Source organism: Oncorhynchus nerka, linkage group LG6 (genome assembly GCF_034236695.1).
Source record: "Oncorhynchus nerka isolate Pitt River linkage group LG6, Oner_Uvic_2.0, whole genome shotgun sequence".
NCBI lineage: Eukaryota > Metazoa > Chordata > Actinopteri > Salmoniformes > Salmonidae > Oncorhynchus > Oncorhynchus nerka.
In genome coordinates, this window is record NC_088401.1 from 91,115,918 (window position 1) to 91,143,346 (window position 27,429).

Below are 27,429 nucleotides of genomic sequence, written 5' to 3' on the forward strand. Positions count from 1 at the left end.
CCTGTTCTACTTCTCCTCTCCTCCCCTCTCCTCTCCTGTTCTACTTCTCCTCTCCTCTCCTGTTCTACTTCTCCTCCCCTCTCCTGTTCTACTTCTCCTCTCCTCTCCTCTCCTGTTCTCCCTCTCCTCTCCTGTTCTACTTCTCCTCCTCCTCTCCTGTTCTACTTCTCCTCTCCTCCCCTCTCCTGTTCTACTTCTCCTCTCCTCTCTGTGAGTCAAGGTGTAGTTCAGCAAAGAAGCCATGAACCCCTGCTTTTCTTAAAATTCACGGTTTCTGTTAGAGTAGGCTACTCAAAGCTACACAGTTCTGATCAATGACTTCCAGCTCATTCACACACCTCAGTGACCGGAGAACAGACCTGATCAATGACTTCCAGCTCATTCACACACCTCAGTGACCGGAGAACAGACCTGATCAATGACTTCCAGCTCATTCACACCCCTCAGTGACCGGAGAACAGGTTAATAAACAACACAAGTGCATCGCTGCATACTTAACCAAACTACGTTTCAGATCTGTAGACTACAGATGACTGGTCTGATCCAGAGCTAGGCCAAAATGATTCAAATGCTAAAATGGAAACGAAATAGGCTCATGACTAAGTGTTGTAAATAGAAGCAGTTCTGATGTATCACATGTTGGGGAGAGAAAGAGTGCATGTGTGGTTGCTATGGATTCTGTACCACTCTTATGTTTTGATTACCTCGTGACCCTGTGCCCGGGCGCCGGGGTTCATCACTCCGTGATCGGAGGGGATCAACGGGTCGGTCACATCCGTTCCACCGAGGGTCAACTTTTCGTCCACTTCTCTCCGCTGAGAAATCTCCCGCTTCACTTCGGACCGGAGATCCAGGTAGCACAGCAGCGTGATAACGTGCAGAGACAGAGACAAAATAAAGAAGCCGAGGAAAACCACACTGATGTTGCTCACGCTGCTACTTCTTCTGTTGTGGGTTTTGCACGTATTGATGCACGTGCATGAAGACGGTGATCCGGTCAACAACACTTTGTCCGGAAAATCCTCAATCGAACCATCGCATGCCATTATCACACAAAGTGTCAGGGAGTTGCGTTGCTTTATCTAGGCATAATCAGCACGTTGGTTCCACCGCTACTCACGAGACTTGATCCTCATGCCAACATAGTAACAACGATACTACAATCTCCGGTCAGTGCAAACTGCACGCGTCTCTCGTAGTGACACAAAAGGTCGGAGTACTGAGGACCACGCCTTCGGAGTATCTGATTGGTTCCCGTTGTGGTTCCCCTTTCTGACTCCGCCCACATGTTGTTTGCCGGAAGCTGCCACCAGCCCCGAGACCGAGGCTGATCTGTGATCAGTTTGCCATTTTTCCTACTACCAATGGTTAATGTTTGGCGTTGTGGAGAGTGTGAACTGATCCTATAAAGGCAAACGCTAAAGTTAAAGAAACAGGCTCTGGTATCTACAGGACTTTAGCGACATCTGCTGGACAATGGTCTCTCCTGCAACTAATGTGATGTGCATTGATTATGCACTATTTTCATGCAGGGAGCAGAATTATCTATCTGATCACCCCAAAATACTTCACCTCCCTCTTCTATATGCTATAAATATTATAACCCTGCATAGTCCTGACCGTACTCAACATGGGTGACCAACTATTCATTTTTAGTAGGCCAGGTAGGATCAACCTGATCCAAGCCATATAGCCTAGCGGTTAGAGCGTTGGGCCAGTAATAGAAAAGTCACTAGTTTGAATCCTCAAGCCGACAAGGTGAAATGTCGTCCGACGTGCCCGTGAGCAAGGCACTTCAACCTAATTGCTCCAGGATCGCCGTTGGTAATGTCAGAGCCCGGCTGTGATCCCACTTTCATAATCAAATCGACGTTTAGTCGTCACCTACTCAGATCTCCAAGATGTTATTGCAGGTGCAGTGAAATACTTGTGTTTCTAGCGCTAATAGTGCAGCAATAATACCCCATATGCACATAATCCAAAAAAGTGAAAAGAAAGAAAATGGTCAGAGACCGGAATATGTGCATATTGTTTTGCATATTGTTTATATATATATATATATACAGTGGCCAGTTTATTAGGTACACCACCCTGTTTACGAAAATCATTTGCTCCCACAGACAGTGAGTCAGGTGGCTCTCTCTATAAAGCATCGAGGCATTCAGTTACTGTTCGATTCAACGTTAGAAATGAGTGGCTTTGAGCGCAGTGTGATCATCAGTATCTCAGAAACGTCCGGCAAGACAGCGTCTACGGTTTACAGAGAATGGTGTGACAAACACAACACATGGAGTCAGCGGTCCTTCACGCTGATGACAGAGTCAGGATTTGGCACAAGCAGCATGAGTCCGTGGCTCCATCCTGCCTACGGTATAGGTGTGGGGAATGTTTTCCTGGCACACGTTTAGGTCCCTTGATGCCAATTGAGCAACGTTTCGATGCCCCAAAGAACTTAGGCTGTTCTGGAGGCAGAGGGGGGTCCGACCCGGTACTAGATTGGTGTACCTAATAAACTGAAAGTTTAATGGTGTGAATGAACACTACAGACTGTATATGAATAGAAAAGGCGTGTGCAGCAGTAGTTATATAGGATGAGCCTTGACTAGAATACAGTATATACCGTTGAAGTCAGAAGTTTACATACACCTTAGCCAAATACATTTAAACTCAGTTTTTCACAATTCCTGACATTTAATCCTAGTAAAAATTCCCTGTCTTGGGTCAGTTAGGATCACCACTTTATTTTGAGAATGTGAAATGTCAGAATAATAGTAGAGAGAATGATTTATTTCAGCTTTTATTTCTTTCATCACATTCCCAGTGGGTCAGAAGTTTACATACACTCAATTAGTATTTGGTAGAATGGCCTTTAAATTGTTTAACTTGGGTCAAACGTTTTGGGTAGCCTTCCACAAGCTTCCCACAATAAGTTTTTTGTCCCATTCCTCCTGACAGAGCTGGTGTAACTGAGTCAGGTTTGTAGGCCTCCTTGCTCACACATGCTTTTTCAGTTCTGCCCACAAATTTTCTATTTGATTGAGGTCAGGGCTTTGTGATGGACACTCCAATACCCTGACTTTGTTGTCCTTAAGCCATTTTGCCTTTGGAAGTATGCTTGAGGTCATTGTCCATTTGGAAGACTCATTTGCAACTAAGCTTTAACTTCCTGACTGATGTCTTGAGATTTTGCCTCAAAATATCCACATAATTTTCGTTCCTCATGAAGCCATCTATTTTGTGAAGTGCACCAAACTCTCCTGCAGCAAAGCACCCCCACAACATGATGCTGCCACCCCCATGCTTCACGGTTGGGATGGTGTTCTTCGGCTTGCAAGCCTCCCCCTTTTTCCTCCAAACATAACAATGGTCATTATGTCCAAACAGTTCTATTTTTGTTTCATCAGACCAGAGGACATTTCTCCAAAAAGTACGATCTTTGTCCCCATGTTCAGTTGCAAACCGTAGTCTGGCTTTTTTATGGTGGTTTTGGAGCAGTGGCTTCTTCCTTGCTGAGTGGCCTTTCAGGTTGTCGATATAGGACGCGTTTTACTGTGGATATAGATACTTTTGTACCTGTTTCCTCCATCATCTTCATAAGGTCCTTTGCTGTTGTTCTGGGATTGATTTGCACTTTTCGCACCAAAGTACGTTCATCTCTAGGAGACAGAACGCATCTCCTTCCTGAGCGGTATGACGGCTGCGTGGTCCCATGGTGTTTATACTTGAGTACTATTGTTTGTACAGATGAACGTAGTACCTTCAGGCGTTTGGAAATTGCTCCCAAGGATGAACCGGACTTGTGGAGGTCTACAATTTATTTTCTGAGATCTTGGCTGATTTCTTTTGTTTTTCCCATGATGTCAAGCAAAGAGGCACTGAGGTTGAAGGTAGGCCTTGAAATACATCCACAGGTACACCTCCAATTGACTCAAATTATGTCAATTAGCCTATCATAAGCTTCTAAAGCCATGATACAGTGAATTATAAGTGAAATAATCTGTCTGTAAACAATTGTTGGAAACATACTTGTGTCATGCACAAAGTAGATGTCCCTAACCGACTTGTCAAAACTATAGTTTGTTAACAAGAAATGTGTGGAGTGGTTGAAAAACAAGTTTTAATGACTCCAACATAAGTGGATGTAAACCTCTGACTTCAACTGTACATAACAACACAAATGTACATACAGTATGTAAACTTTATATAAACATTAAAGTGACCAGTGTTCAATGAATACATAATGGCCCCGGAGAAGAAGGCGTTTTACGTGGCCCCAACCGATTGTATTTTGTGTTTGTTTATTTGCAACTTATTTTTTAACTTATTTTGTACATAATGTTGCCGCTACCGTCTCTTATGACTGAAAATAACTTCTGGACATCAGGACTGTGATCACTCACCATGGACTGTGATCACTCACCATGGACTGTGATCACTCACCATGGACTGTGATTACTCACCATGGACTGTGATTACTCACCATGGACTGTGATTACTCACCATGGACTGTGATCACTCACCATGGACTGTGATCACTCACCATGGACTGTGATCACTCACCATGGACTGTGATCACTCACCATGGACTGTGATCACTCACCATGGACTGTGATTACTCACCATGGACTGTGATTACTCACCATGGACTGTGATTACTCACCATGGACTGTGATTACTCACCATGGACTGTGATTACTCACCATGGACTGTGATTACTCACCATGGACTGTGATTACTCACCACAGGACTGTGATTACTCACCATGGACTGTGATTACTCACCATGGACTGTGATTACTCACCATGGACTGTGATTACTCACCACAGGACTGTGATTACTCACCATGGACTGTGATTACTCACCACAGGACTGTGATTACTCACCATGGACTGTGATTACTCACCACAGGACTGTGATTACTCACCATGGACTGTGATTACTCACCATGGACTGTGATTACTCACCACAGGACTGTGATTACTCACCACAGGACTGTGATTACTCACCACAGGACTGTGATTACTCACCATGGACTGTGATCACTCACCATGGACTGTGATTACTCACCACAGGACTGTGATCACTCACCATGGACTGTGATTACTCACCACAGGACTGTGATCACTCACCATGGACTGTGATTACTCACCACAGGACTGTGATTACTCACCATGGACTGTGATTACTCACCATGGACTGTGATTACTCACCACAGGACTGTGATTACTCACCACAGGATTACTCACCACAGGACTGTGATTACTCACCATGGACTGTGATCACTCACCATGGACTGTGATTACTCACCACAGGACTGTGATTACTCACCACAGGACTGTGATTACTCACCATGGACTGTGATCACTCACCATGGACTGTGATTACTCACCACAGGACTGTGATCACTCACCATGGACTGTGATTACTCACCACAGGACTGTGATCACTCACCATGGACTGTGATTACTCACCATGGACTGTGATTACTCACCATGGACTGTGATCACTCACCATGGACTGTGATCACTCACCATGGACTAACACTCACCATGGACTGTGATCACTCACCATGGACTGTGATTACTCACCATGGACTGTGATTACTCACCATGGACTGTGATTACTCACCATGGACTGTGATTACTCACCATGGACTGTGATTACTCACCATGGACTGTGATTACTCACCACAGGACTGTGATTACTCACCACAGGACTGTGATTACTCACCATGGACTGGCAGAATCCTTTATCCCCTTTAACGAGTCTGACACAACGAATATACTGCTTTCTCAGGAACAGGCCCAGGTCCCCGTGATTTGCGTGAAGAGGAGGCGGAGAAAATGGGCCCAGGGGGCGAGCTGCCTTGTGAGAATTCATAGGCGATCGAATAAACCCCAACTTCCTTCCATTCTGCTAACAAATTGTCTTTGGACAATAAAATCGATGACCTATACGCAAGATTAAACTACCAACAGGACATTCAAAAGTGTAATATCATGTGCTTCACAGAGTTGTGTCTGAACGACGACATTATCAACATACAGCTGGCTGGTTATACGCTGTACCAGCAGGGTAGAACAGCGGCGTCTGGTAAGACAAGGTAAGACAGGATAGAACAGCGGCATCTGGTAAGACGAGGTAAGACAGGATAGAACAGCGGCATCTGGTAAGACAAGGTAAGACAGGGTAGAACAGCGGCGTCTGGTAAGACAAGGTAAGACAGGATAGAACAGCGGCATCTGGTAAGACGAGGTAAGACAGGACAGAACAGCGGCATCTGGTAAGACAAGGTAAGACAGGATAGAACAGCGGCGTCTGGTACGACAAGGGGCAGCGGATTAATGCTTAAATGTAAACAACAGCTGGTGCTTGAGTTGATAGGCTTGAAGTCATAAACAGCGCAATGTTTGAAGCAAAGTGCTGTTTGAATGAATGCTTATGAGCCTGCTGGTGCCTACCATCGCTCCGTTTAGACTGCTCTATCAAATCATAGACTTAATTATAATATAATAAACACACAGAAATACGAGCCTGCTGCTGCTGCCTACCACCACTCAGTCAGACTGCTCTATCAAATCATAGACTTAGTTATAACATAATAACACACAGAAATACAAGCCTTTGGTCATTAATAAGGTCGAATCCGGAAACTATCATCTCGAAAACAAGACGTTTATTCTTTCAGTGAAATACAGAACCGTTCCGTATTTTATCTAACGGGTGGCATCCATTAGTCTAAATATTCCTGTTACATTGCACAACCTTCAATGTTATGTCATAATTACATAAAATTCTGGCAAATTAGGCGGCCCAAACTGTTGCATATACACTGACTCTGCGTACAATGAACGCAACAGAAGTGACACAATTTCACCTGGTTAATATTGCCTGCTAACCTGGATTTCTTTTAGCTAAATATGCAGGTTTAAAAATATATACAGTGGGGCAAAAAAGTATTTAGTCAGCCACCAATTGTGCACGTTCTCCCACTTAAAAAGATGAGAGAAGCCTGTAATTTTCATCATAGGTACACCTCAACTATGACAGACAAAATTAGGGGGAAAAATCCAGAAAATCACATTGTAGGATTTTTTATGAATTTGTTTGCAAATTATGGTGGAAAATAAGTATTTGGTCACCTACAAACAAGCAAGATTTCTGGCTCTCACAGACCTGTAACTTCTTCTTTAAGAGGCTCCTCTGTCCTCCACTCGTTACCTGTATTAATGGCACCTGTTTGAACTTCTTATCAGTATAAAAGACACCTGTCCACAACCTCAAACAGTCACACTCCAAACTCCACTATGGCCAAGACCAAAGAGCTGTTAAAGGACACCAAAAACAAAATTGTAGACTTGCACCAGGCTGGGAAGATTGAATCTGCAATAGGTAAGCAGCTTGGTTTGAAGAAATCAACTGTGGGAGCAATTATTAGGAAATGGAAGACATACAAGACCACTGATAATCTCCCTCGATCTGGGGCTCCACGCAAGATCTCACCCCGTGGGGTCAAAATGATCACAAGAACGGCGAACAAAAATCCCAGAACCAAACGGGGGGACCTAGTGAATGACCTGCAGAGAGCTGGGTCCAAAGTAACAAAGCCTACCATCAGTAACACACTATGCCGCCAGGGACTCAAATCCTGCAGTGCCAGACGTGTCCCCCTGCTTAAGTCAGTACATGTCCAGGCCCGTCTGAGAGCATTTGGATGATCCAGAAGAAGATTGGGAGAATGTCATATGGTCAGATGAAACCAAAATATAACTTTTTGGTAAAAACTCAACTTGTCGTGTTTGGAGGACAAAGAATGCTGAGTTGCAAAGAACACTATACCTACTGTGAAGCATGGGGTGGAAACATCATGCTTTGGGGCTGTTTTTCTGCAAAGGGACCAGGACGACTGATCCGTGTAAAGGAAAGAATGAATGGGGCCATGTATCGTGAGATTTTGAGTGAAAACCTCCTTCCATCAGCAAGGGCATTGAAGATGAAACGTGGCTGGGTCTTTCAGCATGACAATGATCCCAAACACACCGCCTGGACAACGAAGAAGTGGCTTCGTAAGAAGCATTTCAAGGTCCTGGAGTGGCCCAGCCAGTCTCCAGCTCTCAACCCCATAGAAAATCTTTGGAGGGAGTTGAAAGTCCGTGTTGCCCAGCAACAGCCCCAAAACATCACTGCTCTAGAGGAGATCTGCATGGAGGAATGGGCCAAAATACCAGCAACAGTGTGTGAAAACCTTGTGAAGACTTACAGAAAACGCTGTCAATGTAATGATGAAAATTACAGGCCTCTCTCATCTTTTTAAGTGGGAGAACTGGCACAATTGGTGGCTGACTAAATACTTTCTTGCCCTACTGTAAGACAAGGTAAGACAAGGTAAGACAAGGTAAGACAAGCGGCGCCGGACCATAATTCCTCCTGATTCCTGCTTACAATAAAAAAATTAATCAGGAATCGCCAGTGATCAATAAACAAGTGGCCAGATGAAGCAGATGCTAAACTACAGGACTGCTTTGCAGCACAGACTGGAACATGTTCTGGGACTCCTCCGATGGCAGTGAGGAATACACCACATCAGTCATTGGCTTCATCAATAAGTGCATTGATGATGTCACCCCCACAGTAACCGTACGTACATACCCCAACCAGAAGCCATGGATTACAAGCAACATCCGCACTGAGCTAAAGGCTAGAGCTGCCGCTTTCAAGGAGCGGGACTCTAACCCGGAAGCTTATAAGAAGTCCCGCTATGCCCTCCGACGAACCACCAACACAGGGCTAAGATCGAATTGTACTACACCGGCACTGACACTCGTCAGATGTGGCAGGGCTTGCAGACTACAAAGGGAAGCAGAGCCGAGAGCTGCCCAGTGACACGAGCCTACCAGACAAGCTAAACTACTTCTATGCTTGCTTTGTGGCAAATAACACTGAAGCATGCATGAGAGCACCAGCTGTCCCGGAAGACAGTGTGATCAAGCTCTCCGCAGCCGATGTGAGTAGGACCTTTAAACAGGTCAACATTCACAAGGCCGCAGAGCCAGACAAATTACCAGGATGTGTACTGTAAGCATGTGCTGACCAACTAGCAAGTGTCTTCACTGACATTTTCAACCTCTCCCTGTCCGAGTCTGTAATACCAACATGTTTAAAGCAAACCAGCATAGTGCCATGCCTGTGCCCAAGAACACTAAGGTAACCTGCCTAATTGACTACTGACCGTAGCATTCACATCTGTAGCCATGAAGTGCTTTGAAAGCATGGTCATGGTTCACATCAACACCATTATCCCAGAAACACTAGACCCACTCCAATTTGCATACCGCCCCAACAGATCCATAGATGATGCAATCTCTATTGCATTCCACACTGCCCTTTCCCACCTGGACAAAAGGAAAACCTACGTGAGAATATTATTCATTGACTACAGCTCAGCGTTCAACACCATAGTGCCCTCAAAGCTCATCAATAAGCTGGGACTTAACACCTCCCTCTGCAACTGGATCCTGGACTTCCTGACGGGTCGCCCCCAGGTGGTAAGGGTAGGTGACAACACATCAACCACGCTAATCCTCAACACAGGGGCCCCTCAGGGGTGCATGCTCAGTCCCCTCCTGTACTCCCTGTTCACTCATGACTGCATGGCCAGGCACGACTCCAACACCATCATTAAGTTTGCCAATAACACAACAGTGGTAGGGCCTGATCACCGACAACGACAAGACAGCCTATAGGGAGGTCAGAGACCTGGCTGTGTGGTGCCAGGACAACAACCTCTCCCTCAACGATGAGACAGCCTATAGGGAGGGGGTCAGAGACCTGGCCGGGTGGTGCCATGACAACAACCTCTCCCTCAACGATGAGACAGCCTATAGGGAGGTCAGAGACCTGGCTGTGTGGTGCCAGGACAACAACCTCTCCCTCAACGTAATCAAGACAAAGGAGCTGATTGTGGACTACAGGAAAAAGATGACCGAGCACGCCCCCATTCTCGACGGGCTGTAGTCGAGCGGGTTGAGATCTTCAAGTTCCTTGGTGTCCACATCACCAACAAACTAACATGGTCCAAGCACCACAAGACAGTCGTGAAGAGGGTACGACAAAATCTATTCCCCCTCAGGAGACTGAAAAGATTTGGAATGGGTCTTCAGATCCTCAAAAGGTTTTACATCTGCCCCATCGAGAGTATCCTGACCGGTTGCATCCCTGCCGGCCTCCGACCGCAAGGCACTACAGAGGGTATTGCAAATGGGCCAGTACATCACTGGGGCCAAGCTTCCTGCCATCCAGGACCTCTATACCAGGCGGTGTCATGAAAAACCCTTAAAATTGTCAGACTCCAGCCACCCCAGTCATAGACTGTTCTCTCTGCTACCGCACGGCAAGCGGTACCGGAGCGCCCAGACTATTTGCATTGCACCTCCATCTCCCTCTCTTTTACGTCGCTGCTACTCTCTGTTGTTATCATCTGTGCACAGTTACTTTAATAACTCTACCTACATGTACATATTACCTCAACAGGTGCCCCCAGGTACCGTAATACCCTGTATATAGCCTCCACATTGACTCTGTACCGGTACCCCCTGTATATTACATTTACATTACATTTAAGTCATTTAGCAGACGCTCTTATCCAGAGCGACTTACAAATTTGTGCGTTCACCTTAAGACATCCAGTGGAACAGCCACTTTACAATAGTGCATCTAAATCTTTTAAGGGGGGGTGAGAAGGATTACTTTATCCTATCCTAGGTATTCCTGAAAGAGGTGGGGTTTCAGGTGTCTCCGGAAGGTGGTGATTGACTCCGCTGTCCTGGCGTCGTGAGGGAGTTTGTTCCACCATTGGGGGGCCAGAGCAGCGAACAGTTTTGACTGGGCTGCGCGGGAACTGTACTTCCTCAGTGGTAGGGAGGCGAGCAGGCCAGAGGTGGATGAACGCAGTGCCCTTGTTTGGGTGTAGGGCCTGATCAGAGCCTGGAGGTACTGAGGTGCCGTTCCCCTCACAGCTCCGTAGGCAAGCACCATGGTCTTGTAGCGGATGCGAGCTTCAACTGGAAGCCAGTGGAGAGAGCGGAGGAGCGGGGTGACGTGAGAGAACTTGGGAAGGTTGAACACCAGATGGGCTGCGGCGTTCTGGATGAGTTGTAGGGGTTTAATGGCACAGGCAGGGAGCCCAGCCAACAGCGAGTTGCAGTAATCCAGACGGGAGATGACAAGTGCCTGGATTAGGACCTGCGCTGCTTCCTGTGTGAGGCAGGGTCGTACTCTGCGGATGTTGTAGAGCATGAACCTACAAGAACGGGCCACCGCCTTGATGTTAGTTGAGAACGACAGGGTGTTGTCCAGGATCACGCCAAGGTTCTTAGCGCTCTGGGAGGAGGACACAATGGAGTTGTCAACCGTGATGGCGAGATCATGGAACGGGCAGTCCTTCCCCGGGAGGAAGAGCAGCTCCGTCTTGCCGAGGTTCAGCTTGAGGTGGTGATCCGTCATCCACACTGATATGTCTGCCAGACATGCAGAGATGCGATTCGCCACCTGGTCATCAGAAGGGGGAAAGGAGAAGATTAATTGTGTGTCGTCTGCATAGCAATGATAGGAGAGACCATGTGAGGTTATGACAGAGCCAAGTGACTTGGTGTATAGCGAGAATAGGAGAGGGCCTAGAACAGAGCCCTGGGGGACGCCAGTGGTGAGAGCGCGTGGTGAGGAGACAGATTCTCGCCACGCCACCTGGTAGGAGCGACCTGTCAGGTAGGACGCAATCCAAGCGTGGGCCGCGCCGGAGATGCCCAACTCGGAGAGGGTGGAGAGGAGGATCTGATGGTTCACAGTATCGAAGGCAGCCGATAGGTCTAGAAGGATGAGAGCAGAGGAGAGAGAGTTAGCTTTAGCAGTGCGGAGCGCCTCCGTGATACAGAGAAGAGCAGTCTCAGTTGAATGACTAGTCTTGAAACCTGACTGATTTGGATCAAGAAGGTCATTGGCCAAGGTCGGCACGTTCGAGAGTTTTGGAGAGAAAAGAAAGAAGGGATACTGGTCTGTAGTTGTTGACATCGGAGGGATCGAGTGTAGGTTTTTTCAGAAGGGGTGCAACTCTCGCTCTCTTGAAGACAGAAGGGACGTAGCCAGCGGTCAGGGATGAGTTGATGAGCGAGGTGAGGTAAGGGAGAAGGTCTCCGGAAATGGTCTGGAGAAGAGAGGAGGGAATAGGGTCAAGCGGGCAGGTTGTTGGGCGGCCGGCCGTCACAAGACGCGAGATTTCATCTGGAGAGAGAGGGGAGAAAGAGGTCAGAGCACAGGGTAGGGCAGTGTGAGCAGAACCAGCGGTGTCGTTTGACTTAGCAAACGAGGATCGGATGTCGTCGACCTTCTTTTCAAAATGGTTGACAAAGTCATCTGCAGAGAGGGAGGAGGGGGGGGGGGAGGAAGATTCAGGAGGGAGGAGAAGGTGGCAAAGAGCTTCCTAGGGTTAGAGGCAGATGCTTGGAATTTAGAGTGGTAGAAAGTGGCTTTAGCAGCAGAGACAGAAGAGGAAAATGTAGAGAGGAGGGAGTGAAAGGATGCCAGGTCCGCAGGGAGGCGAGTTTTCCTCCATTTCCGCTCGGCTGGTATATAGCCTCCACATTGACTCTGTACCGGTACCCCCTGTATATAGCCTCCACATTGACTCTGTACCGGTACCCCCTGTATATAGCCTCCACATTGACTCTGTACCGGTACCCCCTGTATATAGCCTCCACATTGACTCTGTACCGGTACCCCCTGTATATAGCCTCCACATTGACTCTGTACCGGTACCCCCTGTATATAGCCTCCACATTGACTCTGTACCGGTACCCCCTGTATATAGCCTCCACATTGACTCTGTACCGGTACACCCTGTATATAGCCTCCACATTGACTCTGTACCGGTACCCCCTGTATATAGCCTCCACATTGACTCTGTACCAGTACCCCCCTGTATATAGTCTCGCTATTGTTATTTTACTGCTGCTCTTTAATTACTTGTTACTTTTATTTCTGATTGTTATGCATATTTTTTTTTACCTGCATTGTTGGTTAGGGGCTCTTAAGTAAGCATTTCACTGTAAGGTCTACACCTGTTGTATTCAGCACATGTGACTAATACAATTTGATTATATACATAGGGCAAAGCATCCTGAGTCTCTGAGGTGCAGGGTTGAGTACCGGGTGGTAGCTGGCTGGTAGCAGGGTCCTGGGATGAGGCAGGCTAGTGGTTTTTTATTTATTTATTTTTATTTCACCTTTATTTAACCAGGTAGGCAAGTTGAGAACAAGTTCTCATTTACAATTGCGACCTGGCCAAGATAAAGCAAAGCAGTTCGACAGATACAACGACACAGAGTTACACATTGAGTAAAACAAACATACAGTCAATAATACAGTATAAACAAGTCTATATACAATGTGAGCAAATGAGGTGAGAAGGGAGGTAAAGGCAAAAAAGGCCATGGTGGCAAAGTAAATACAATATAGCAAGTAAAACACTGGAATGGTAGTTTTGCAATGAAAGAATGTGCAAAGTAGAAATAAAAATAATGGGGTGCAAAGGAGCAAAATAAATAAATAAATTAAATACAGTTGGGAAAGAGGTAGTTGTTTGGGCTAAATTATAGGTGGGCTATGTACAGGTGCAGTAATCTGTAAGATGCTCTGACAGTTGGTTCTTAAAGCTAGTGAGGGAGATAAGTGTTTCCAGTTTCAGAGATTTTTGTAGTTCGTTCCAGTCATTGGCAGCAGAGAACTGGAAGGAGAGGCGGCCAAAGAAAGAATTGGTTTTGGGGGTGACTAGAGAGATATACCTGCTGGAGCGTGTGCTACAGGTGGGAGATGCTATGGTGACCAACGAGCTGAGATAAGGGGGGACTTTACCTAGCAGGGTCTTGTAGATGACATGGAGCCAGTGGGTTTGGCGACGAGTATGAAGCGAGGGCCAGCCAACGAGATCGTACAGGTCGCAATGGTGGGTAGTATATGGGGCTTTGGTGACAAAACGGATTGCACTGTGATAGACTGCATCCAAGGTGCAGGTAGCGATCGGTTGAAGAGCATGCATTTAGTTTTACTTGTATTTAAGAGCAATTGGAGGCCACGGAAGGAGAGTTGTATGGCATTGAAGCTTGCCTGGAGGGTTGTTAACACAGTGTCCAAAGAAGGGCCAGAAGTATACAGAATGGTGTCGTCTGCGTAGAGGTGGATCAGAGACTCACCAGCAGCAAGAGCGACCTCATTGGTGACTGAGTCCAGAGAGTGTTTTCAGGCTCTTCCAGGCATCCCTCAGAATAGTGTGTCCTGGTTTATAACATACTTTTTGTAGGCCTACCCGAGGGGACAGGGCAGGCTCTGAGTGGGGAAGACGTAGGCCTCCCTGAGGGGACAGGACAGGCTCTGAGTGGGGAAGACGTAGGCCTCCCTGAGGGGACAGGCTAGGCTCTGAGTGGGGAAGACGTAGGCCTACCTGAGGGGACAGGGCAGGCTCTGAGTGGGGAAGACGTAGGCCTCCCTGAGGGGACAGGGCAGGCTCTGAGTGGGGAAGACGTAGGCCTCCCTGAGGGGACAGGCTAGGCTCTGAGTGGGGAAGACGTAGGCCTCCCTGAGGGGACAGGCCAGGCTCTGAGTGGGGAAGACGTAGCCCTACCTGAGGGGACAGGCCAGGCTGAGTGGGGAAGACCTGACGGGACAGGCTCTGAGTGGGGAATATGTAGGCCTACCTGAGGGGACAGGCCAGGCTCTGAGTGGGGAAGACTAACTGTCATCGTTGCATGAAGAAGGTGATGACAAAAGCACAGCGTGGTACGTGGTCATGTTTGTTTATTGACACTAAATACAAAAACAACAAGTGCCGGACAGGCGGGAGACTCTGGCAGCGCCGGACACACTGGGCCGTGGAGGCGCACTGGCGGTCTCGAGCTCAGAGCTGGCCCCACCCGTTCTGGCTGGATGCCAGCTTCCACCCGGCAAATGCGGGATGCTGGCACCGAGCACACCGGCCTGTGACACAGTGCGCATCACCCCATAGCACGAGGCTTGACCAATCCCATGCTCGCCACGGTAAGCACAGGGATTGGGCCCAGGTCTCCAACCTGACTGCCACATGTGTGCCACCCCCAAATCTTTTGGGGCTGCCTCTCGGGCTTCCTTGCCAGCCGTGTTCGTGTTGCAAACTCCATTCGCCGGTATCCCTCCTCACACTGTTCCAGAGACTCCCAGGCTGGCTCCGGCACTCTCCCTGGGTCGTCCGACCACCTTTCTACCTCCTCCCAGGTTGTCTCATACTCCAGATAGCGCTGTTCACCTGTCCAGGAGTCCCTTTCACCACGCAGCTTGGTCCTTTGGTGGTTCTGTACCGGCTGTTAGTGGAAGAAGGTGAGGACCAAAGTGCAGCGTGGTACGTGTTGATGTTTGTTTATTGACACTGAACACTAAAGATGAAAATAACAACGCTAATAACCAAAACAGTCCTGAAAGGTGAAAAACACTAAACAGAAATCAACTACCCACAAAACCCATGTGGGAAAAAGCTACCTAAGTATGGTTCTTGATTTTTAAATTTTTTTATTAATTTATTTTACCTTTATTTAACTAGGTAAGTAAGTTAGGAACAAATTCTTATTTTCAATGACAGCCTAGGAACAGTGCCTGTTCAGGGGCAGAACAACAGATTTGTACCTTGTCAGCTCGGGGGTTTGAACTTGCAACCTTCCGGTTTCTAGTCCAACACTCTAACCACTAGGCTACGCTGCCGCCGATTGAGAACCACACCTGGGCCAAACAACAAAGAAATACAAAACATAGAAAATGAACAAAGAATGCCCACCCTAGTCACACCCTGGCCAAACCAAAATAGAGAATAAAAGCTTCTCTATGGCCAGGGCGTGACAAAGACGTAGGCCTACCTGTCGGGATAGGCTCTGAGTGGGGAATATGTAGGCCTACCCGAGGGGACAGGCCAGGCTCTGAGTGTGGAATAAGTTTGGCAGCACACTAGACTAGAGTCAACTTTAGAAAGCAATAGAGTTTAGAATCTAGTACAATATAGTTTAGAAAGCAATGGAGTTTAGAATCTAGTACAATATAGTTTAGAATCTAGTACAATATAGTTTAGAATCTAGTACAATATAGTTTAGAATCTAGTACAATATAGTTTAGAATCTAGTACAATATAGTTTAGAATCTAGTACAATATAGTTTAGAATCTAGTACAATATAGTTTAGAATCTAGTACAATATAGTTTAGAAAGCAATGGAGTTTAGAATCTAGTACAATAGTTTAGAATCTAGTACAATATAGTTTAGAATCTAGTACAATATAGTTTAGAATCTAGTACAATATAGTTTAGAATCTAGTACATATAGTTTAGAAAGCAATGTAGTTTAGAATCTAGTACAATATAGTTTAGAAAGCAATGTAGTTTAGAATCTAGTACAATATAGTTTAGAAAGCAATGTAGTTTAGAATCTAGTACATATAGTTTAGAAAGCAATGTAGTTTAGAATCTAGTACAATATAGTTTAGAAAGCAATGTAGTTTAGAATCTAGTACAATATAGTTTAGAATCTAGTACATATAGTTTAGAAAGCAATGTAGTTTAGAATCTAGTACAATATAGTTTAGAAAGCAATGTAGTTTAGAATCTAGTACAATATAGTTTAGAAAGCAATGTAGTTTAGAATCTAGTACAATAGTTTAGAATCTAGTACAATATAGTTTAGAATCTAGTACAATATAGTTTAGAATCTAGTACAATATAGTTTAGAATCTAGTACAATATAGTTTAGAAAGCAATGTAGTTTAGAATCTAGTACAATATAGTTTAGAAAGCAATGTAGTTTAGAATCTAGTACAATATAGTTTAGAAAGCAATATAGTTTAGAATCTAGTACAATAGAGTTTAGAATCTAGTACAATATAGTTTAGAATCTAGTACAATATATATATATTTTTATTTTATTTTTTATTTCACCTTTATTTAACCAGGTAGGCTAGTTGAGAACAAGTTCTCATTTGCAACTGCGACCTGGCCAAGATAAAGCATAGCAGTGTGAACAGACAACACAGAGTTACACATGGAGTAAACAATTAACAAGTCAATAACACAGTAGAAAAAAAAATGGGCAGTCTATATACAATGTGTGCAAAAGGCATGAGGAGGTAGGCGAATAATACAATTTTGAAGATTAACACTGGGGTGATAAATGATCAGATGGTCATGTACAGGTAGAGATATTGGTGTGCAAAAGAGCAGAAAAGTAAATAAATAAATTTTAAAAAACAGTATAAAAACAGTATGGGAATGAGGTAGGTGAAAATGGGTGGGCTATTTACCAATAGACTATGTACAGCTGCAGCGATCGGTTAGCTGCTCGGATAGCTGATGTTTGAAGTTGGTGAGGGAGATAAAAGTCTCCAACTTCAGCGATTTTTGCAGTTCGTTCCAGTCACAGGCAGCAGAGTACTGGAACGAAAGGCGGCCAAATGAGGTGTTGGCTTTAGGGATGATCAGTGAGATACACCTGCTGGAGCGTGTGCTACGGATGGGTGTTGCCATCGTGACCAGTGAACTGAGATAAGGCGGAGCTTTACCTAGCATGGACTTGTAGATGACCTGGAGCCAGTGGGTCTGGCGACGAATATGTAGCGAGGGCCAGCCGACTAGAGCATACAAGTCGCAGTGGTGGGTGGTATAAGGTGCTTTGGTGACAAAACGGATGGCACTATGATAGACTGCATCCAGTTTGCTGAGTAGAGTGTTGGAAGCCATTTTGTAGATGACATCGCCGAAATCGAGGATCGGTAGGATAGTCAGTTTTACTAGGGTAAGCTTGGCGGCGTGAGTGAAGGAGGCTTTGTTGCGGAATAGAAAGCCGACTCTTGATTTGATTTTCGATTGGAGATGTTTGATGTGAGTCTGGAAGGAGAGTTTGCAGTCTAGCCAGACACCTAGGTACTTATAGATGTCCACATATTCAAGGTCGGAACCATCCAGGGTGGTGATGCTAGTCGGGCATGCGGGTGCAGGCAGCGATCTGTTGAAAAGCATGCATTTGGTTTTACTCGCATTTGGTTTTACTTTATATAGTTTAGAATCTAGTACAATAGTTTAGAATCTAGTACAATATAGTTTAGAAAGCAATATAGTTTAGAATCTAGTACAATATAGTTTAGAATCTAGTACAATATAGTTTAGAAAGCAATATAGTTTAGAATCTAGTACAATATAGTTTAGAATCTAGTACAATATAGTTTAGAATCTAGTACAATATAGTTTAGAAAGCAATGGAGTTTAGAATCTAGTACAATAGAGTTTAGAATCTAGTACAATATAGTTTAGAAAGCAATGGAGTTTAGAATCTAGTACAATAGAGTTTAGAATCTAGTACAATAGAGTTTAGAATCTAGTACAATATAGTTTAGAATCTAGTACAATATAGTTTAGAATCTAGTACAATAGAGTTTAGAATATAGTACAATATAGTTTAGAATTCGGTACAATATAGTTTAGAATCTAGTACAATATAGTTTAGAAAGCAATATAGTTTAGAATCTAGTACAATATAGTTTAGAATCTAGTACAATATAGTTTAGAAAGCAATGGAGTTTAGAATCTAGTACAATAGAGTTTAGAATATAGTACAATATAGTTTAGAATTCGGTACAATATAGTTTAGAATCTAGTACAATATAGTTTAGAAAGCAATATAGTTTAGAATCTAGTACAATATAGTTTAGAATCTAGTACAATATAGTTTAGAAAGCAATGGAGTTTAGAATCTAGTACAATAGAGTTTAGAATATAGTACAATATAGTTTAGAATTCGGTACAATATAGTTTAGAATCTAGTACAATATAGTTTAGAATCTAGTACAATATAGTTTAGAAAGCAATATAGTTTAGAATCTAGTACAATATAGTTTAGAATCTAGTACAATATAGTTTAGAATCTAGTACATATAGTTTAGAATCTAGTACAATATAGTGTAGAATTCAAGACTGAGACCAGAATGCAGCCTGTATCTACGGGAGGCTCAGAATATCAGAGCAAAATAGTGTGTACCGGTATGCATGTGGCATTTCCATTGTAGAATGTGTACAGTGTGGTGCCTGCCTCTGTGTGTATTATTCATGAATGAATAACAAATAAAACCAGATCAAAGAGGTGGGACACACACAAAAAATCGCCAGTAGATATTAAGAGATTTCTGTACGCACTATATTCTAAGCCTATGGGAACGCTCAAAAGGTTTTGGCCAATTGGAAAGCCAGAATTTCCTGACTCATCAAACCAATAGGATAGCAGACACGATTTGCGCTAGATGCGCCATTTTAGCGCGTCTCCAGCCATCCGGTATGATGGCGACTTTGCTTTGTCTCCAGTGAACAGGCTTGCATCAATAGTCGATATATATTTTTCTTCTCTCTAAAATTAACAGTATTTTATCTCCGGGACGACGTGCCAAGAACTACACGTGTCTCAGTCGTTCAAGAAATGACTACAGAGTACAGAAGGTATGCATAATATTCGGCTTTTTTCCTAAAAAGCCGTTTCTAATATTGGCGGCTTTGCATTGAAACACTGTGCTAGGCTAGTTAGCTGTCTAGCTATGTAACGGTGTTACGCAGCGGAGCCGGTACGTTTTCTCCAACGCAGCAATGTAGTTAGCTTACAGTATGAAAAACTCTGAGGTATTTTATAACCTATCTATCTATATATCTAACTATCCACTATTAGTGAGTATTTTCGAAATGGTAAATGTTGCATCACAAAACAATTGTGCGCGTACAATTCCACCTGTGTTGTCTTGAAATACATCAGCTAGTCGCAGTTTACTTGCTAACTAGCATGCTAACTAATGTGAGATGCTACATTTCATTCTAGGGGGGAGGGGGATAAACGGATGCATGCATTTCGGTGCATGCCTCTGAATGCACTGGACCATGCCTGCACTGGGATTGCAGGGTCGCCCGGGGAACATATTGTCTGAAATCTTGACATGTTGCAGTGATGTCTGTTTTGTTTGATCTCATAACTTTGTCTGGTTGACTTAGCTATTTAGCCATCTTGTATGTGTACTAACCCGTTTTCTAGTTAGTTAGCCTTTGATGGGATGAGGCCCGGGTTTTTGTAGACCGTTTCTCTCCCAGTTGGCCTTCATGTACTCTGTACATGCCAGATAGCCTCCCTGGAAGCGCACACCGGAAACCGATACATTAGAGAGATGAGCAAAAGAACCGCTTCACGCCTATAACAACGCAAAATGGCAATGAATTATCCGAGTTAGCTAAATGCTAACTAGAGCTAGCGCTCTGGTCTTTTTCTCTTTACAAACGAGCAGTTGTAAATTAATTTTACACAGTTAAGTAGCGATCTAGCAAGCTAACGTTTGTTAGGTTATTTATAATATGAATAGTAAAAAAACGGACCGTAATGTTTGGTTGCTAGCTATACATGTAACTAGCCTCTTCCCGCCGCGGGAGGCTGAAAAGATTTGGCATGGGCCCTCAGATCCTCAAAGTTATACAGCTGCACCATCTTCACTGGCTGCATCACTGCTTGGTATGGAAACTGTTTGGGAAGACGCTACAGAGTGTGTGTGGTGCATTAAATGACTTAAATGTTAAAGCCCAGTACTTCACTGGGGCTGTGCTCCCTGCCATCTAAGACCTGTATACCAGGCAGTGTCAGAGGAAGGCCCTAAAAAAGGGCCAGACTCCAGCCACCCTAGTAATAGACTGTCCTCTCTGCTACCGCACGGCAAACCGTTACCGATGCACCAAGTCTGGAACCTGAACAGCTTCAACCCCCAAAAGCCATAAGACTGCTAAATAGTTAAACACATGGCTACCCAGACGATCTGCATTGACCCTTTTTGTACTAACGTTTTACTCATCACAGACGCTGCTTTTACTGTTTCTGTCCCTTTATTCCTAGTTATTTGTACATGCAGCGCATTCAGAAAGCATTCAGACCCCTCCATTGTTTCCACATTGTTACATTACAGCCTTATTCTAAAATGGATTCAATTGTTTTTTTTCTTCAATCTACACACAATACCCTATAATGACATCACAATACCCTATAATGACATCACAATACCCTATAATGATAAAGGAAAAACAGGTTTTTAGAAATGTTAGCAAATGTATAAAAAAAAAACAGCTGACATTTACATAATTATTCAGACCCTTTACTCAGTACTTTGTTGAAGCACCTTTGGCAGCGATTACAGCCTCGAGTCTTCTTGGGTATGACACTACACGCTTGGCTCATCTGTATTTGCGGAGTTTCTCCCATTCTTCTCTGTAGTTCCTCTCAAGCACTGTCATGATGGATGGGGAGTGTCGTGGCACAGCTATTTTCAGGTCTCCAGAGATCAGGTTCAAGCCCGGGCTCTGACTGGGCCACTCAAGGACATTCAGAGACTTGTCCCAAAGCCACTCCTGCGTTGTCTTGGCTGTGTGTTTAGGGTCATTGTCCTATTGGAAGGTGAACCTTCGCCCCAGTCTGAGGTCCTGAGTGCTCTGGAGCAGGTTTTCATCAAGGATCGCTCTTTACTTTGTTCTGTTAATCTTTGCCTCGATCCTGACTAGTCTCCCAGACCCTGCTGCTGAAAAACATCCCCACGACATGATGCTGCCACCACCATGCTTCACCGTGGTGATGGTGCCCGGTTTCCTCCAGAAGTGACACTTGGCATTCAGGCCAAAGGGTTCAATCTTGGTTTCATCAGACCAGAGCGTCATGTTCCTCATGGTCTGAGAGTCCTTTAGGTGCCTTTTTGGCAAACTAGAGGGCTGTCATGTGCCTTTGACTGAGGAGTTGGTTCCTTCTGGCCATTCTACCATAAAGGCTTGATTGGTGGTGGTGGTGCTGCAGAGATGGTTGTCCTTCGGGAAGATTCTCCCATCTCCACAGAGAATCTCTGGAGCTCTGTCAGTTACATTTGGGTTCTTGGTCGCCTCCCTGACCAAGGCACATCTCCTCCGATTGATCAGTTTGGCCGGGTGTCCAGCTGTAGGAAGAGTCTTGGTGATTCCATTTAATGACGGAGGCCACTGTGTTCTTGGGACCTTCAATGCTACAGAAATGTTTTGGTACCTCAACGCAATCCTGTCTCTGAGCTCGACGGATAATTCCTTCAACCTTTTGGCTTGGTTTTAGACGGGTGTGTGCCTTTTCCAAATCATGTCCAATCAATGGCATTTATCACAGGTGGACTCTAATCAAGTTGTAGAAACATCTCAAGGATGATCAATGGAAACGGGATGCACCTGAGCTCAATTTCAAGTCTCATAGTAAAGGGACTGAATAATTAAGTCAAGGTATTTAATTAAAAAAAAATGTCTGAACCTGTTTTTGCTTTGTCATTATGGGGTATTCTGTGTAGATGGGGGGAGGGGGGGCATGCTTGTTCAATGAACCATAAACAATTAATGAACGTGCACCTGTGGAACGGTCGTTAAGACTGTAGACAATTAAGGTCACAGTTATGAGAACTTAGGACACTGAAGAGGCCTTTCTACTGACTCTGAAAAACACCAAAAGAAAGATGTCCAGGGTTCCTGCTCATCTGCGCGAATGTGCCTTAGGCATGCTGCAAGGAGGCATGAGGACTGCAGATGTGGTCTGCCACTGTGAGGACGATCAGTACGGACATGGTAATTTATTGCCCTGGCCACGTGTAACAACACCTGCACAGGTTCGGTACATCCGAACATCACACCTGTGGGACAGGTATAGAATGGCAACAGCAATTGCCCGAGTTACACCAGGAACGCACAATCCCTCCATCAGTGCTCAGACTGTCCTCAATATGCTGAGAGAGGCTGGACTAAGGGCTTGTGGGCCTGTTGTAAGGCAGGTCCTCACCAGACATCACCGGCAACAACATCGCCTATGGGCACAAACCCACCGTCGCTGGACAAGACGGACTGGCGAAAAGTGCTCTTTTCTGATTAGTCGCGGTTTTGTCTCACCAGGGGTGATGGTCGCATTCGCGTTTATTGTCGAAGGAATGAGCGTTACACTGAGGCCTGTACTCTGGAGCGGGATCGATTTGGAGGTGGAGGGTCCGTCATGGTCTGGGGCGGTGTGTCACAGCATCATCGGACTGAGCTTGTTGTCATTGCAGGCAATCACAACGCTGTGAGTTACAGGGAAGACATGTGGTACCCTTCCTGCAGGCTCATCCTGACATGACCCTCCACCAGCCATACTGCTCGTTCTGTGTGTGATTTCCTGCAAGACAGTAATGTCAGTGTTCTGCCATGGCCAGTGTACAGCAAATATGTTTCCCCTGTTGATGATGCTTCTTCTTATGGTTTAACCAAAGGATGTAATGAAATAGGAAACAGTGAAATTCAATGAAACGATGTATGTTGATGCTAATATTATGTACAATTATTAAATGACGTTTCCATGACAACAGTCTAATATATTTAATATGATAATAAACTAATTTTTCAATTCATTCTAATTAACTTAATCATTATAACACACCCCTCGCTTTTGTCATTGGTTGCACTGATTGGACTGCTTATCGACATGTCATGAATACTTGAACCAAGGTTATCACCCTGAAGAAGGCCGAAACGGTGGTGATTTACCCAATAAATTACTGGGAGCTAATATGTATAATTTCAGACCTAATAATGGGATTGCTTGTTGTTGGCAGGTAAAATGAGTAAGGCCTCAGCTGAATCTATAGACCAAGTGATGGAGGAGGAAGTAGGTCAGCTTCCGATTACAGACCAGATGGAGGAGGAGGAGGAGGAGGAGGTATGTCGGTCAACATCAGATGATCTTTATGTCCCCTGCTTACTTTTTCAAATGTATCCACCTGGGCACAAACATTGTTTTACCAAAAACAGTAGTGCACTAGATGGGGTATTGGGTGCCATTTGGTGAACAGCCGGACTGTAGCTTCTGTGGCAGACAACAGGACACTACGATCACTCTGGGGCTATTCTCATGCTTTTTCCTCTTGGATGTTTTTTAATAGACTGTCATGACTGTTTATTCCTCAGGCTGGGAGCTCAACAGAGACTGAGAGACCCTCCTCTTCTCACACCAAGAGGAAGCCTTCTGTTGCAGCCAAGCAAGTTGGAGGGAATGAGTCAGACACCTCGGACGAGAGTGGACAGGACGATGGCGCCTCAGATGGTAAGGTCTACCACTAGACCTGGGGCCAGCACGGGTTTTGGTGCTTCTTAATATCATTGTGGAGCCAAAATGTGCATTTCCACACTTTGTGGATAATTATGTTTTTGTTGGTCTGTTCTGAGTTGATGATCAAGGTTAAGTAGTGCACTATATAGGGGAATAGGGCTCTGGTCTAAAGTAGTGCACTATATAGGGTTCCACAATGTAGAAAATAGTAGAAATGCAGAACCCCTGGAATGAGTAGGTGTGTCCAAACTTTAGACTGGTAGTGTATGTGTAAAATGTAGAGAGAGATCTACATTTTCGGGAATATAAACTTAAGTAGCAATATAATATCATCTTTGAGAACTAACAATTATCAAAATAAACCCTGAACAGTCAGGGGAATTTAAAATTCCCAAAACAATTGATCAGTATTTAAGTTGGATGACATCAGATGTCATAAGGTGAATGCACCAATTTGTAAGTCGCTCTGGATAAGAGCGTCTGCTAAATGACTTAAATGTAATGTAAATGTAATAGGGATCTGGTCTAAAGTAGTGCACTATATAGGGAATAGGGTTCCATAGGGATCTGGTCTAAAGTAGTGCACTATATAGGGAATAGGGATCTGGTCTAAAGTAGTGCACTATATAGGGAATAGGGATCTGGTCTAAAGTAGTGCACTATATAGGTCTGTACCACCCAGCCACCTGTTGTTTCTGTTTGTTAGACTTTAATTTCTGTCTTCCTATAGAAAGGGGGGTGTTTCTCTGGTTGTGGGAGGAGCATAATGTCTACTTCCACCATTTATCTCATCTGACCGTCATTCAGAGCCCTTACCTTTTTCAAAATGTTTACGTTACAGCCTTATTCTAAAATGGATTAATTCGTTTCCCCCTCATCAATCTACACACAATACCCCACAATGACATCATAATACCCCACAATGACATCACAATACCCCACAATGACATCACAATACCCCACAATGACATCACAATACCCCACAATGACAAAGCAAAAATGTTTATTTAGATCTGTTTTCAAATGTCTTTAAAAATAAATAAAAAACCATCTTATCTACCTCTGTATTCAGACCCTCTGCTATGAGACTCGAAATTGAGTTCAGGTGCATCATGTTTCCATTGATCATCCTTGATGTTTCTACAGCTTGATTGGAGTCCACCTGTGGTAAATGAATTTGATTGGACATGATTTGGAAAGGCACACACCTGTCTATATAAGATCCCACAGTTGACAGTGCATTTCAGAGCAAAAACCAAGCCATGAGGTTGAAGGAATTGTCCATAGAGCTCCGAGTTCCAGAGTTCCTCTGTGGAGATGGGAGAACCTTCCAGAAGGACAACCATCTCTGCAGCACTCCACCAATCAGGCCTTTATGGTAGAGTGGCCAGACGGAAGCCACTCCTCAGTAAAAGGCACATGACAGCCCGCTTGGAGTTTGCCAAAAGGCACCTAAAGGACTCAGACCATGAGAAACAAGAATCTCTGGTCTGATTAAACCAAGATTGGCATTCAGGTCAAAGAGTTCAATCTTAATGTCTGCAGGAAACCTGACCTTATTCCTATGGTAAAGCATGTTGGTGGCAGCATCATGCTCTGGGACTGGGAAACTAGTCAGGATCGAGGGAAAGATGAACAGAGCGATCCTTAATAAAAATCTGTTCCAGAGCGCTCAGGACCTCCGAGTGGTGCAAAGGTTGACCTTTCAACAGGACAACGACCCTAAGCACACAGCCAAGACAACGCAGGAGTGGCTTCAGGACAAGTCTCTGAATGTCCTTGAGTGGCCCAGTCAGAGCCCGGGCTTGAACCTGATCTCTGGAGACCTGAAAATAGCTGTGCAGCGACGCTCCCCATCCAACCTGACAGAGCTTGAGAGGATCTACAGAGAAGAATAGGAGAAACTCCCCAAATACAGGTGTGCCAAGCTATTAGCGTCACACCCAACAAGACTGGAGGCTGTAATCACTGATGAAGGTGCTTCAACAAAGTGCTGAGTAAAGGGTCTGAGTACTTATGTAAATGTGAAATTTCAGGTTTTAATCTTTAATACGTTTGCAATAATGTCTAATCTGCTTTGTAATTATGGGATATTGTGTGTAGATTGAGTGGGGAAAAACAATGTAATCCATTTTAGAGTAAGGCTGTAACGTAACAAAATGTGGAGAAAGTCACAGGGTCTGAATACCTTGCCGAAATGCACTGTATATTATGAGGACATTTAGTAAGGTCTAAGTCTATGCCCATTGATCTGTCAACCGCAGGAATTCTTCAGTAAAGTCTTTGTCAACAAGAGACGACTCGTTTTATGTACATTTTTTTCTTCTGAAAATACTGCACCATATCTCAGATGGAAAAGTGTGTGGTCAAGATCTCTTTGGCAAAAACGTCAGTTACAGATTTCTTGTTGTCTTAGATTCATTCTGACTATTTTGAGGAAGTGTATACTGGCTACGGCATCACAAAATGGACAAACAGTACCTTTGCAGCTTTTTCTGTTTTTCCAAGGAAGGTTTTTTTCTGGGAGTATGAAGCTTCCTCGTTAGGTTCCCCTAGACCAGATTACTGTTCTCCAGCCGAACTAAAGCATGCTGACACCCTCATTTCCTGTCCTCTCCTTCAGGGACGTTGGTTGTGCGGCCTCCTGCTGGGACTGACAACAAGGAGGACAAGAGCAGAGGAGCCATGAAGCTCCGAGTGGACCTCTCACGGAGAAAGACCGGTTAGTCTCCTCACTATATACCACACTGCTACCAACCAGGGGATAGTCTGAGAAGCCCCCGTGGTTTTGACCAGAAAGGGTGTTCCTACGGCTTAATAATCACAACTACTGCCAGTTTAATGAAGTCAAACCTTTTGGGATATTTGTGTTTATTAGGGATCCCCATTAACTGCTCTTCCTGGGGTCCAAACACATTAAGGCAGGTAGGTCACCTAAAACAGCAGGTGGGTCACCTAAAACAGCAGGTGGGTCACCTAAAACAGCAGGTGGGTCACCTAAAACAGCAGGTGGGTCACCTAAAACAGCAGGTGGGTCACCTAAAACGGCAGGTGGGCCACCTAAAACGGCAGGCGGGCCACCTAAAACGGCAGGCGGGCCACCTAAAACGGCAGGCGGGCCACCTAAAACGGCAGGCGGGCCACCTAAAACGGCAGGCGGGCCACCTAAAACGGCAGGCGGGCCACCTAAAACGGCAGGCGGGCCACCTAAAACGGCAGGCGGGCCAC

General features: G+C 44.9%; 2 protein-coding genes across 3 annotated transcripts in view; one reads left to right on the top strand and one right to left on the bottom strand.

The window, feature by feature from the left end:
- The window catches only part of LOC115115567 (ectodysplasin-A-like), a 42,745-nt gene extending 41,541 nt beyond the window's left edge, over nt 1-1,204 (bottom strand). For both annotated transcript variants that reach the window (XM_065020009.1, XM_065020008.1), the window contains exon 1: nt 705-1,204. In XM_065020009.1, coding sequence (XP_064876081.1) covers nt 705-1,046 — 342 coding nt within the window. In that variant the 5' untranslated portion in view covers nt 1,047-1,204. The remainder of the gene's footprint in view (nt 1-704) is intronic.
- An 18,164-nt stretch (nt 1,205-19,368) lies between these two features.
- Nucleotides 19,369-27,429, top strand: part of atrx (ATRX chromatin remodeler) — a 111,194-nt gene continuing 103,133 nt past the window's right edge. The window contains 4 exon segments of the mRNA XM_065020010.1: nt 19,369-19,541; nt 23,708-23,811; nt 24,060-24,195; nt 26,825-26,923. Coding sequence (XP_064876082.1) covers nt 23,713-23,811; nt 24,060-24,195; nt 26,825-26,923 — 334 coding nt within the window. The 5' untranslated portion in view covers nt 19,369-19,541; nt 23,708-23,712.